We start from the raw sequence: 12,766 nt of genomic DNA on the forward strand, positions 1-12,766 counted from the left end.
AGCAAGGAGTTTCTAAACACCACACGCTCATCAATATGCATTGAATGTGCTCTCTGTTGGATGTGTTTTCTTTCCTGTAGGCTGCACAGTGATTAACATATTAACTGTTTCTGTGTAAAAGCACGTCTTAAATGAGTATTTTTCGGTCCCCAATGGGCTTATTTCTGCTCAGAATGTCAACTTTAGACAATAAGACGACATCCCTCTCTCCAAGGGTTTCATCTATACGTTTGAAATTGAAATGCTGTGCTGAATGTGATTGGTATGCATACGCAATTCCCTGCTGCAGATGGAAACTTAATGAACTCAGAAAAGAGGGAAGTTTTTTGTGTCTTCTTCTTTTTTTATTTCAGAGGCACAACGTTGTGTCACCTTAACTGTTTATGATATAAAAGGAGAGAGCGGGGACGGGCGCATAAATCACTTGCAAATGGGCTCATTGGAAGAGAACAAATATGTCAGCTGCTCTCCTGGTCTGTGTTAAAGGGGAAAATCACTGTAGCGTCTAAAATCTGTTTGCGCTGGAAGTTTGAGGAGCGCGCACATGGCCTGGCTTGATAGTTCCACTCTGCTTGTCCCGCTCCCCACCCTGCTACCAGTGTCTGTGTGTGTGTAAGAGTGAGTGTGCATGTATATGTACGCTCACATGTCGATGGCCATTTATGCGTCGGTGTGTGTTCCCACCTGTGTGTATTTTGAGTTTGGAGGAGGCGCAAAGGGAAAGAGGGCCCTGTAAAAACAAGGTATTAAACACACCACACAATGTTAGGCGCCCTCAGATAGGAGATTTGCTTTTGTGTTCAAACCCTGGGGGATTATGAAACACACACATATACATAAAACCATACAGTTTGGCGGATAGCTTGATGATCTGTTCCACAGCACTAAAAATATTTCCACTGTAGACATGGTTGTCACTTTGTGTCAGGGCTGGACAACACGTGACAGGGCAAACTCTTAACACCCATTACATTCCTTTTCAGGTGTTTATCAGTGAAAGTTTCATGTGGATAATAGCTGTATTGTAGAGCACCCTGTCCACAACACTGCCATCAGACATCAGAGTCTGCTCACTAATGATTTGTGGAGCGTTTTCAGGTGTTTAGTCAGAGCATTTGTCAATGCTGTAAACTCTGTCGAAGCATGTTTGGGTAGAGCCACTGAGGAGGACTGGGGTTATTGTTAATGGGGCTCTAGGGGTGGCAGAGTCGACAGGCCCAATACTTCGGTGCAAAGTGAAATATCTTGACAACCATTTGATAGACTGAGAAAAATCCTTCTAACTTTGAAATTGTGAGCTTTAATCTAGCAACACCACCTAAATTTAAGGATATTACTAGAAATGATGGTTAAATTTCCATTTAATTTGTAAAAGAATATCTATTTTATATTGCTGTGAGAGCATCAACCAATTTCTCCATCAAACAACTGTATTTACTCAAGCCCAAAAGCTTTTACAAAATACATTTGAACCCATTGTGATACTAATTTTTACTGAATAGAGCTTAGATGAAACAGCGGGGGAAAAATATGATTTATAAGATTAGAAACCCCAAGACACAAAAAGTTTGCAGTGAATCAGAGGACATTCAACATGCTTTTGAACTATATTATAAAGAACTATATAACCAACCGACCATGGTAGATATTACAACAATAGAGACTTTTCTAAGTTCACTAGATTTACCATCTATAGGAGAACAACAAAATAAAGAAATTATGGCTGAGATAACGGCAGAAGAACTGAACAAAGCCATTTCAAGATTGAAAGCTAATAAGGCTCCAGGTTCGGATGGCTATCCGTCTGAGTGGTATAAAACATTTAAACAACAGATAACACCTGTTCTGCTTAACTGTTTCAACCATATACTGAGAACAGGAGAAGCCCCCCAATCATGGAAGGAAGCAGTTATCTCTATCATCCTGAAAGAAGGGAAAGATAAAAATGAATGCAGCTCATACAGACCAATATCAGTCTTAAATGTAGACTATAAATTATTTGCTTCAATCCTATCTAGGAGACTGGAGTCCATTGTCCCGGAGCTGGTAGATTTGGACCAAGCAGGTTTTGTATTAAACAGACAGACACAGGATAATATAAGGAGAACTCTACAGGTGGTGAGTCATATTACATCAGAAACATCAGTGCAATTTTAGTCAGCCTAGATGCTGAAAAGGCATTTGACTCGTGGGTTGGGAATATTTATACAGGGTACTCGCAAGATTCGGCTTCAAAGATGGTTTTATTAAATGTATTAGAGCATTATACTTTTCTCCAACAGCCAGGATCAGGGTTAATGGACACCTGTCGCAAACTATTCATTTGGAAAGAGGGACACGCCAAGGCTGTCCCCTGAGTCCGACCTTATTCGCATTATTTATTGAACCCCTTGCTCAAGCGATTAGAGAGGACTCTGGGATAAAGGGGACTATGATTAGAGGAGAAGAACATAAGATTTGTATGTTTGGGATGATGTTTTGCTTTTATTACAAGCCCAGACTCAAGCATCCCAAAATTGATGTCCCTGCTAAAAGAATATAATTTATACTCTGGATATAAGCTTAATATCCAAAAACCCAAACTCTCACATTTAACTATATTCCCACCCAGATATTAAAGGGAAATACAATTTTAAATGGGACTACTTAAATAAAATATTTAGGAATAAACCTTACTAAAGATATGTCAAAACGTTTTGAAAGTAACTACGGCTCCATTAATAAGGAGATCAAATCTGATATTTCTAGATGGACACTCCTCCCACTGGACATGAGTAATAGAATAGAAATCATTAAAATGAATGTGTTGCCACGGCTTCTTTTTCTTTTCCAGTCTCTGCCACTAGAGGTGCCCCAAAAACAATTTGATGAGTGGAATGCCTGGATCTCGAGGTTCATTTGGAGCAGTAGAAGACCTAGGGTCCAGTTCAAGACTCTGCAGCTAAAAAAAGAGAAGGGAGGGAGAGCTTTACCATGTTTACAGGATTATTATTATTATGCTGCACAGTTGAAACCCTTAGTATACTGGTGCTCTCCAAATTGTGAATCTAAATGGAAATGCTTGGAAACTACACAGTTAAAAATTCCAATTCAATCTATTATAGGAAATAAAAACCAAGCAGAAAAATATTATAACAGTTTGAATCAATGGACTGTATTCACTCTCAAACTATGGTTTAAGGTTTTGAGGAAGTTACAAATAGAGAAACAGGCAAGAGTCTTGAATTGGATAGCATGTGATCCAGAATTTGAACCTGCTAGATTGGACGGGGGCTTTAAACAGTGGGTTAGGAGAGGATCACATCCTTTGTTCCCTCATTTCAAACAGTAAATTTCAGAGTTATGAGTCTATTTCAGCCACATTTGGACTGGAGAAGCAGGACTTCCATAGATATCTGCAAGTCAGAGACTATTATATTAAAAAATTACAAATCAAGGAGGAGAAGGAATACAATTTAATCTCTATATTTCATGAGGCTTATGAAAAGAAAGATAATAAAAAGTTGGTCTCAAGAATATACGGAAGTATCCAAGCTTCTAAAAATCATTCTCGTTTTCCATTAAACAGAAGTGGGAGAAGGAGTCAGAAACACAAATATCAGAAGAGACCTGGATAGAAATATGTGAGACACAAGCAACCACTGCAAACTCGAGATCTCTACGAGAGTTCGGCTGGAAGAATGTAGTGAGATTTTTTATAACTCCTAAAATAACAGCACTACGAACAGGCACACAGAGCCGAGGCTTTTGTTGGAGACAATGTGGAACCCCTATGGCTAACCATGTTCATGTTTTTTGGTCCTGTCCGAAAATCCAGCCATTTTGGAGGGACATATTAACCGAGATAAATAAAATTATAGGAGTGGATTTAGAATTTTCTTTTGTTGTTTTATATCTCGGCAAAATTCCGAAAATAGTCTTGCATAAGGACAGATACTTGTTGAAGATTCTTCTGGCTAGCAGTAGGAAAGCCATAACTAGAAGGTGGATGCAAGTAGATCCTCCAACATTGATCCAGTGGCATGGGATCATTCATGAAATTTACTGTATGGAGAAACTTACTTTTATTTTAAGACTCCAATTGGAGAAGTGTATGGAACGCTGGGAAAAATGGATCGAATACGCGCCTTGAAAAGTGTGACATTTGGCTATGATGTATATGTATGTACAGTATGTATGTGTAATAGAAAGCTTTGATTTTAACTGTACCGCCCATGATGATCTCATGTTCTATTTACATGTTGATAAATAAAAAGTTAAAAAAAAAAGAATAGAGCTTAGATGCATCATAATGTAACTAAATGCAGCCTCCGTTGGCCACCGTCTGCTAACAGCCAACATTAACTAGCTCTCATCCTGCTGATTTCAACACAGATATGTTGTTGACAATTTTGCATTGTCAGGGACAAAATAGATTACATCCCGTGACGCCTTGATAGTGAATCTACTGTGTCCTTTTGTCCTGAAGGCGTCCAATAAATCGGTGCATCCTGAGAGGATAATCATGATAGTCTGATATTCGGATAAATGTTCTCAATTTTGATGACCTGCCCTGTAGCAACACACCCAGGCCAGACTGTAAATGTCTCGCATAAGACACCCCAAAATAAACAGGAGAGATTGCCATGACATTTGCTAAATACAATCATGCTTACCAAAGAGTGAGTCTTTTTTGATTGTAGTGTCAACTTAACCTTTCATTTCCATGTAATATGTCTCAAAATGTAATGGGAACGTTACTTAGAAAATTGAGAGAGCAGTTTAATGATCCTCAGAGTGTGAGCCTTGTGTATTTTGATCAGTGTTACCTTAACTTTTGCACCACCCTTGGGCCAAAAAAATGAGGAAAATTGACATGTACATGTTGTTACACTTTCATGCTCATCAGAGGATAAACAACTTTCCTCTGGCACCACCCTCAGGCCAAATTTTACATATCTATCGCACACATTTCAAAGTGTTCTTTCTATTTTTCATCCTTCCATTTGTTCTGGGACAGGCTAGCCATTACAAATTATGGACAGGTGGGAAATATTTCCAAAGTGGGCCCCTCATCCACACCCACCCACCATCTCTTAGCTCTAACACCAACACAGGCATTTTAAAAATAAGCTCTTGGCCATTAGCCTTGAAGTGACAGAGATGCATGCTGTGTGTCAAATTGCGTACTTCCGTTAGTACACTTCCATGTAGTATACTATGTGCACTATGTACTTATTGGCGTAATGTGCGAATTTCGACAAGGTAGTGTTGTCTCAAACCAAACACGGCTGTTGTGCACTTACCGGAAATGACGACCGCAAATTAGCTAGTTAGCAAACTAGCATTAGCATTCGCAGAACCAAATCATTACAGACTGCTGAATTAACCCAATAAACATACTGCTGGCTTATACCCGACAACAGTATAGTGGTGCTTAGTGCAAAAAACACATGTATTTGTACAATGCAGCGACGTTCACGGTCGCAGTCCTCGGCCGCTATTTCCAGTTTGAAAAGTGGTCCCTCCCCTTCCACTACGTAGCCAAGATGGCGACCATTGATGGCGAGAAGTGTCCATAGTTCCACACTCAACTTCTTGACCATTTTGAGTGCACCATCCTGGTACTCAGAGTGCACTGCATTTTCCATACTTCTCAGTGTGAACGCACTTATGCACTCAAAATATTAAGTGTAAGTACAGAAGTATGTGATTTGAGACACAGCAGCAGTCTCTAACAACCATTTCCAAATCCAGTGTTAAGGACCCATCCAGGCTGTGCTCTGTTTTGCATACATATACTCAACGTGATTACAAAACACAAAAGGTCAAGTCAGTTATTCAAAACAGAGGGAAAAAATTCTCTGAAATAAGACTGTGACAGTTGTTGTCATCCTTTTACCGAGAAAACAATGCCCCCAGATGAATGATTAGAGAATCGTAAAATCAAACATTATGGAAATGACTGCAGGGCATTAAATCAAAAGCTCAAATCATGAGTAAACAAATAGGCCTAAATTACCCTTTATCCATCACCATTTCCAAATCCAGTGTTTATAATGTGTTGATTTGTGCAATTTAGATGCTGCATATCATAGTGCACTGAGATTTATAATTCCAGGGCTGGTTGGCCATCTTTGACCTTTCGTAGGTGACTGGTATTTGTTCATTTATAAAACCATACTGGGTAAACTCCTTTCATACATTTGCACTTTGATTGAACAGAGATCTGACTGTAACTATAGACTGAGATCTCAAGATTTAGTTTTGTTTTCTGTCCCTAGTGCTTGGACTGAGCTGAGAAAGAAGGCTTTCATGTGCTCTGCTCCTCTCACTTGGAATAACCTTCAAAAAGATTTGAAACTATGTGAACTGGTCTCTCTACCTGACTCTAAAGCTCTCATAAGTACAAGGATGAATGTGTCGGTTGGTTCTTGTCATTGTGCATAGGTGTTCTAATATTCGTACATGTTATTGTATTTCTTCTGTGTTCGGCTGTAGCTTTTTGTGTGTGCTGCTGTCTTGGCCAGGTCTCCCTTGTAAAAGAGACTGTTGATCTCAATGGGACTTACCTGGTTTAATATGGGGTAAATGAAAAAAAAAAATTCCAAGACTCTTTTGAGACCCCTGTATGCGGAAGGTTTCAAATACATTCAGAAAAATGGCCACGTTTACCCTCACTGAATGTAGCCTAGATTTGGAGCACTATGTGTCCCCCCATCCCCGATGACGATGCATTGAGCATTAAGCCATCACTGGACTGCTATCAAGAATTAGTTTTACATATTAATGTCTTACAAGCATACCCCGCTGCTTCTTGATGCCTTTTTTAATTGCAGTAATAATTTATGTTTTGGAACCCACATTTAGTTCATAAACTATATCCAAGTAGAAGCTTCCCTGTAATTATTTTTGAATTAGGGCTATTAAAAGCCATCCAAACAGAGTCCAGCAGCTGTGTAAGATTTCGTAGATCGCAAGAAGAGAGTCATCATGTAATTGATGCACTAATCAATGTCTTGAGTCATTAAAAATGAAATTTGAAATTCTCCAGGAGTCTGTATTTGTGAAATTGCTAATTACTACACAATACATTCATTACCCTTTTATTACAGAGCCTCATCATGATCTCTGTGTGGGTTTATGGTTTATGGTTAATTCTAGTGATAATGATAGTGAAATGGAAAACGCTTTTGAGTCAAAGATGCTGTTTTTTGTTGGTGCGTGTAATTTCTTTAGGAAGAGGTCAGAGAACATAAAATACTGATTAGATTCATGTCTGGATACTGTTTATGAAGAGGTCACCGTAGTTCATGCTGTTCATTATGCATTACATCCTGCTGTTCATCAATTGGCCTTGAGCAGTATTGACAATTGGCAAAGCTTGTGTGTGTGCGTCTGTGCGTGTGTGTGTGTGTGTGTGTGTTTGCGTGAGAGAGAGAGAGTGTGTATTTGTTTTCATGAGTAATGAAGTTTTATTTTGTCCCAGTTGATTGGCTTATTAAAGCTGTAACATTCTCTGTGAAGCAGAGAGATTGTATTGATTGTGAATTGAAATCCGTTGCTGGCCCTTTAGTGCGGCAGTTTCTCTCCACCCTGTCATTATAAAGATTGTTATTTGAAGAGTAGTTGTCCCTGCAGGCTGCCACTGTATCGGTGATGATTTCACTCACTGCTCTTTTGTTCTCCTTCTTTTCTTTTAATATGACTTTAATATCAATACTCTGCCGTTGGGTTTGTCAGAAAGACTGTGTCAGCTCACAGCATGGGGGCACTGAGAGGTGTTTTTATTTTTAACGTCTTTTCCCTTCTTACAGAGAGGTTATCAATTTATATTCTCTCCACAAATCCAAAAGATATTCACTTAACCCCCAAACCGATCCTCTTCCATCATTTTATTGAACCAACCTAACTCCAGTATTTGTCCCCAGGCTTTAAATGTGACACCCACTCGAATACACAAATGCCTCGAAGATTGGAATCAGAGGGTTTAATAAAAAATATGATAATTTTGTGGCCGACTGCCTTAGGTTTACCTTCCATGAGAATACTCTCTGGCTTATCTCTGCTGTCCTCCATGTCCAATTGCCAGCCGAGTTCTTTACCCTCTGCATATGGAAATTTGCTTTTTAATGTTGCCGTCCACATCAGACGAACACTTTTAGGTGAATTTGGTTGCGTTAGTTGTTACTTTGACATAGTTAGCAAGAAAGTTGTTGTTCTCTGCTGCCTTTAGGTGCTATATTAGGTGCTGTGGGGACATGAAGTATGAATTATTCTCTCATCTACATCAATTTGTGAAACATGTTAATACTTTATCTTTTCAACATTACAGTGTTTGTAATGTTGACGAGTTTGACATATACAAAAGCACAACTACTGCTGTTACCAACTGAGGCACTAGGAGGTTAGGTGCTTGGTTAAATGTACAATATGTCAGTTTTGCAAGGGGTCTCTCAATTATATATATAACAAAAAGGCAGAGCAATTGCAGTCAGTATCTCATGGTTAGAATTCCTTCAGTGGAAGTTTTACGTGGGAGCTGAATTACCCACAGACGTACAAGGTGATTAAAACAGGTAAATTAAGCAGTTTAATGTTAAAAATCAGTGTTTCTCCAAAGGTGTTTGGCTGGTCGTGGAGAAGCTGCTTGCCCATCTCCAGCTCATGTCTGCTCACCTTCTTTCCCTGACTACTTAAAATCCAGAAGTTCAGGAGGTTTTTACCATGAGCTGAATTATCCGCAGAAGTCTCTTTCTCTCAAAAACAAATGGACCTGGTGATTTAAATTGGTAAAAGCAAAGAATAAAGTAGTTTTCTGTTAAAAATCAGTGTTTCTCCAATGCCGTTCGACATAGCAGGGGCTAGAGCCGAGCTGCTGCGCTTGTTTCTCTGATAGCTTAAGATCCAGACGTCTGATAACTTGTCCTTCATTGGGTTAAAGCATTTAGTATGAATGACATCAATCTGAAAAGTGTGTCGTAAAATTGTTCTCAAGACTGGATAAAAAGTCAGTTTATGACAGCTTCTGAAACACAACTACAATGCACAAAGGAGATGTGATGCCACTGAGGTGACGGCAACCAAATGACATAGACTGTGTCCTCCATCAAAATTACAGATTTATCTTGGTTTACGCATTGTAGGAAACATTTGGGATAAGTGCACAACCAAAAAATATGTTTAACATCGGCTATTTAGTCATGGAAATTGTAATGTGGAAGAGCATATATTGAATCTTTAGGGTCAAATCATCATTGAAGAGGGATCAATGAGGCCAATTTGGCAGATTTTTCACGCTGATGTTAAGACATGATGATTTGAGGTGTCTGCTCACTACATTTTTTTTCTTACCTGATATCTCAGTAGAGGTTTTTGATTGGCTGTGTTCTGAAATTGCATACTGTATGGCTTTGTTTGGCTTTCGTTCTGACATTCATGCTGTTCCAAGAGATTTTGCCACATTTAATCTAATTAATAACTGCTATCTGTACGTTGCTTTAGTTTAATCCTCTGAGCTGTGAGGAAGCCATCAACATGCTGCGTGCGTCTTCATCGACAGCGTGTTGAGAGCATATGCCGCACTGCCTCACGCGATCCATCATCTGCTCCGTGTGTTTAGTGGCGTTTTGAATGTCTGTATTTGTCCATGTCCCTGCAGATTGCCGTGAGATCCTCCTGCCGCTGATGACGGACCAGCTGAAGTTCCACCTGGAGAAGCGTGAGGAGCTAAAGGCTTGCTGCCAGCTGCTCAGTGACATCCTGGAAGTGCTCTACAGGAAGGATGTGGTGAGAAACACGACTCTCCAGCTTTTTGAACTGTTATTTCCCTCTGGGATAAATAGCGGCATAACGAGGGAATCCAGGAGTCCCTTCATAAAGCAGAAGCACATTTCCACTGTGGTTATTTTACTGAATAGCTACTAATCAGTGTGCTGTTCTTAATTTATTTTATTGCGCTGCGTGCCCTGAAAGGAGCGTGTTTTACAGCACTGTTAATTTACTAACCTGTAGAGTTGGCTGTGCTCAGTAATTCATTGCTCAGTGTGGCTAGAGGCCATCTTCAACACAAATGAATGTGCTCCAAGAACATGGTGATGAGCTCCATGGTAAAGCGGAGCCAGAGTACTTATAGCGAAGCAGTCAACATGATGATTAATCACCATCAGAGTCAATAACAGAGCCAGTTATGTAGCTATTTAAAGGTAATGATTGTTTTCCTTCATTAGTCTATGCATTGTTTTTTCAGTTCATCATTTCCAACGTCTACAGGTCCTTAAAAAGTCTTGAAATTTCTTAAGTTTTTTTGCCTTAAATCATTAAACAGTCGTAAGTTTGAATTTGTGAGGTCTTAATTGCCACTAACTTTTCCTTTTAATTTATTTTCAGTCAGCATGAGTCAAGCTTTTTCTGTCTGAAAGTCACATTTCTGATGTTACAAATCTTTTAACCGACCACTTTTTACTTTAGACTTGCATTTACCTGTTGCCAAAAACACACATTAACCTAACTCACTCTCATAACCATAAACTTACCTCTGCACAGGAGCACATATTTACTACTTACCTTTATACTTACCTGCAATGTTTGAAAAAGAAAGACATGATTTGTCCAAAAATCAGTCTAAAATCTTGTTAAAAATGATCTTAAAGGTCCTTAAAAGCCTTAAATTTAAGTGCTTGATACCTGTAGACAGTGTTGGTGAATACTTAGCAAGGTGTAATTACATTACAAAATAAATGTAGTTGTTATAAGTTAAAGTTACTGAGAGAAAATATGTTATTAAATTACAACTTTATTAAATTAGACTGTTTCCAGTGATGCAGAGGTAGCTAATACTGAGGTGGGTGTGCTACTAAGCAGATGGTTAGGTTACCACAGAGCAGGTGGGTATTGGCTTTATGGCTGACACAGCTGGTGGGTGTACTGTAAACAGCCAGAAGAAGAAGTGGGAATACCCTGTGTACATTTGTGTACCGTCCACTTCACCGCTGCCTATTTCTGGACATTTTTTTAGCTAAATTGCCCATAAAATGTCTAACATTTTTAACAGGGTAACTAGTAATCTGTAGCCTATTACATTTTAAGATAACCTTCCCAACACTGCCTGCAGACACCCTGAATTAATTTATTAGTTTATAAAGTGGCAGAAAATAGTTAAATAATTCCAATTAGAAGTTCCAGCACCCAAGGTGACCTTTTCAGATTGCTTGTTTTGTCTGACCTACCTACACTTTCCAAAATATTCAGTTTACAATTACATAAAATAAAGAAAAGCATCTGACATTTTCCCGATTAATGACTTAAACAATGAATTTTTCACTGGAGTGTACATCCTGCCCACTCAGGCATCAGTGTCAGACCTCACATGCACACTTGATAACACACGTGCGCCAGAGCACTCAGCTGCTTCACGGCCGTGTTTCATCCTCGACCATGCCCAGACTCCTGATGTCCTCCCTCAGGCCCTCATAGACTCCCCTCACCATTGATCACCACGGCCCAGCCTCCCACACTCCACTCTGCGAGGGATTATCTCCCACTTGCTCTGCCTTCACACTTCTTCTGTCTCTATCTGTGCTGCGTCTCCCTGCCTTGCTCCGTCTTTCATACCTTCTCTGCTCTGCACTCTTCCATGCACACAAAGACAAGGAAACTTGAGTGTCTAAGTTATCAAACAGCTTATACCTTATTAGAAAGGATCTAATTTTATATTTCCTTCTTAAATAGCTGGATTCTGTAAGAATCAGGACGTCATGCGCTAGGTTTGTGTGGGAAGTTTAAAAAGGCTTGGATTTTTCTCACAAAAAAAAAACAACTCTGGGAATCATGTGGGTTTTCACCAAAGATGTGCATCACACTTGGTGCGTTGGAAGGCAATATCTGTAACTCCCTCCTCAGATAGTTTATTCTCCCCAGTGCTCCTCTGCGATTGTCTGAATGTTTGTGTGTGTGTACGTGCGTGCACACACCCACGTGCACGAGTTCTTCAACCGCAGAAAGAGCTGTGTAAATTATTAAAAGTTTAGGTTGACGCTGCAGAGCTCGGTCTGCTTAGAAGACTCCCCCCACAGACAGGTAGAGACAGTGAGAAACAGCCCTGTGCTCACTCAAACTCACTAATAAAGTCCGTGGAAAATCGTCCCACTTATGACAACGGCACAACTGCCCCATGGGTGTTTTCCTCCTCCAAAAGCTGGGATTCACGATGTATAAATCATCTTGGCTGCATCAGTCATATTTGTCAGGTCTCTTAGCGCCAAATTTCCTCAAAGTATTCTCAGAGTTTCAAGTTTCGAAGAGCGTGTATTATTATTTATTGTATCTATTGATAAAGACAGACAGATTATTTGTTTTGTAGTGTCACAAAAAGCAGTGAAGGAGTCAGATTTTCAGTTAGAAGGATGCTTTGACAAATGCAAATTCACAATAGCTGTAACTACGTACACACATGCATCCATGCATTAATGCATTCACACAACGTCACAAACACCTGTCACCAGTCAAGTGATGCCTCACTATGACAACTGTTTCATGAGTTATGAAAGGGGACATGTCAAAATGGGGTGTCTGTATGTGTATTTCTGTGTGGGTGTGAGTGTGTGTCTCCCTACAAAGTTCGGTCATGCTACAGGAAGCTGTTAAGAAGTTATGCGCCTTTTTGTTATAAGCCACTCCCACTGCCACACCCTCTTTTTTGCCAGTTTGCATGACCAGTTAATCAGCTGTCCTTCGGCTCATGACCAATGTTTCCACGAAATCTTATGCAAGTCTGTGAATCCATTCG

The 12,766-nt window shown here is 39.7% G+C and overlaps 1 protein-coding gene across 1 annotated transcript in view; it reads left to right on the forward strand.

Moving 5' to 3' along the window:
• The window catches only part of dock1 (dedicator of cytokinesis 1), a 292,979-nt gene that overhangs the window by 107,866 nt on the left and 172,347 nt on the right, over window positions 1–12,766 (forward strand). Inside the window, 1 exon segment of the mRNA XM_049564198.1 lies at window positions 9,641–9,768. Within this exon segment, the coding sequence (XP_049420155.1) occupies window positions 9,641–9,768 (128 nt within the window).

This window comes from Epinephelus fuscoguttatus, linkage group LG20, assembly GCF_011397635.1.
Source record: "Epinephelus fuscoguttatus linkage group LG20, E.fuscoguttatus.final_Chr_v1".
Taxonomy (NCBI): Eukaryota; Metazoa; Chordata; class Actinopteri; order Perciformes; family Serranidae; genus Epinephelus; species Epinephelus fuscoguttatus.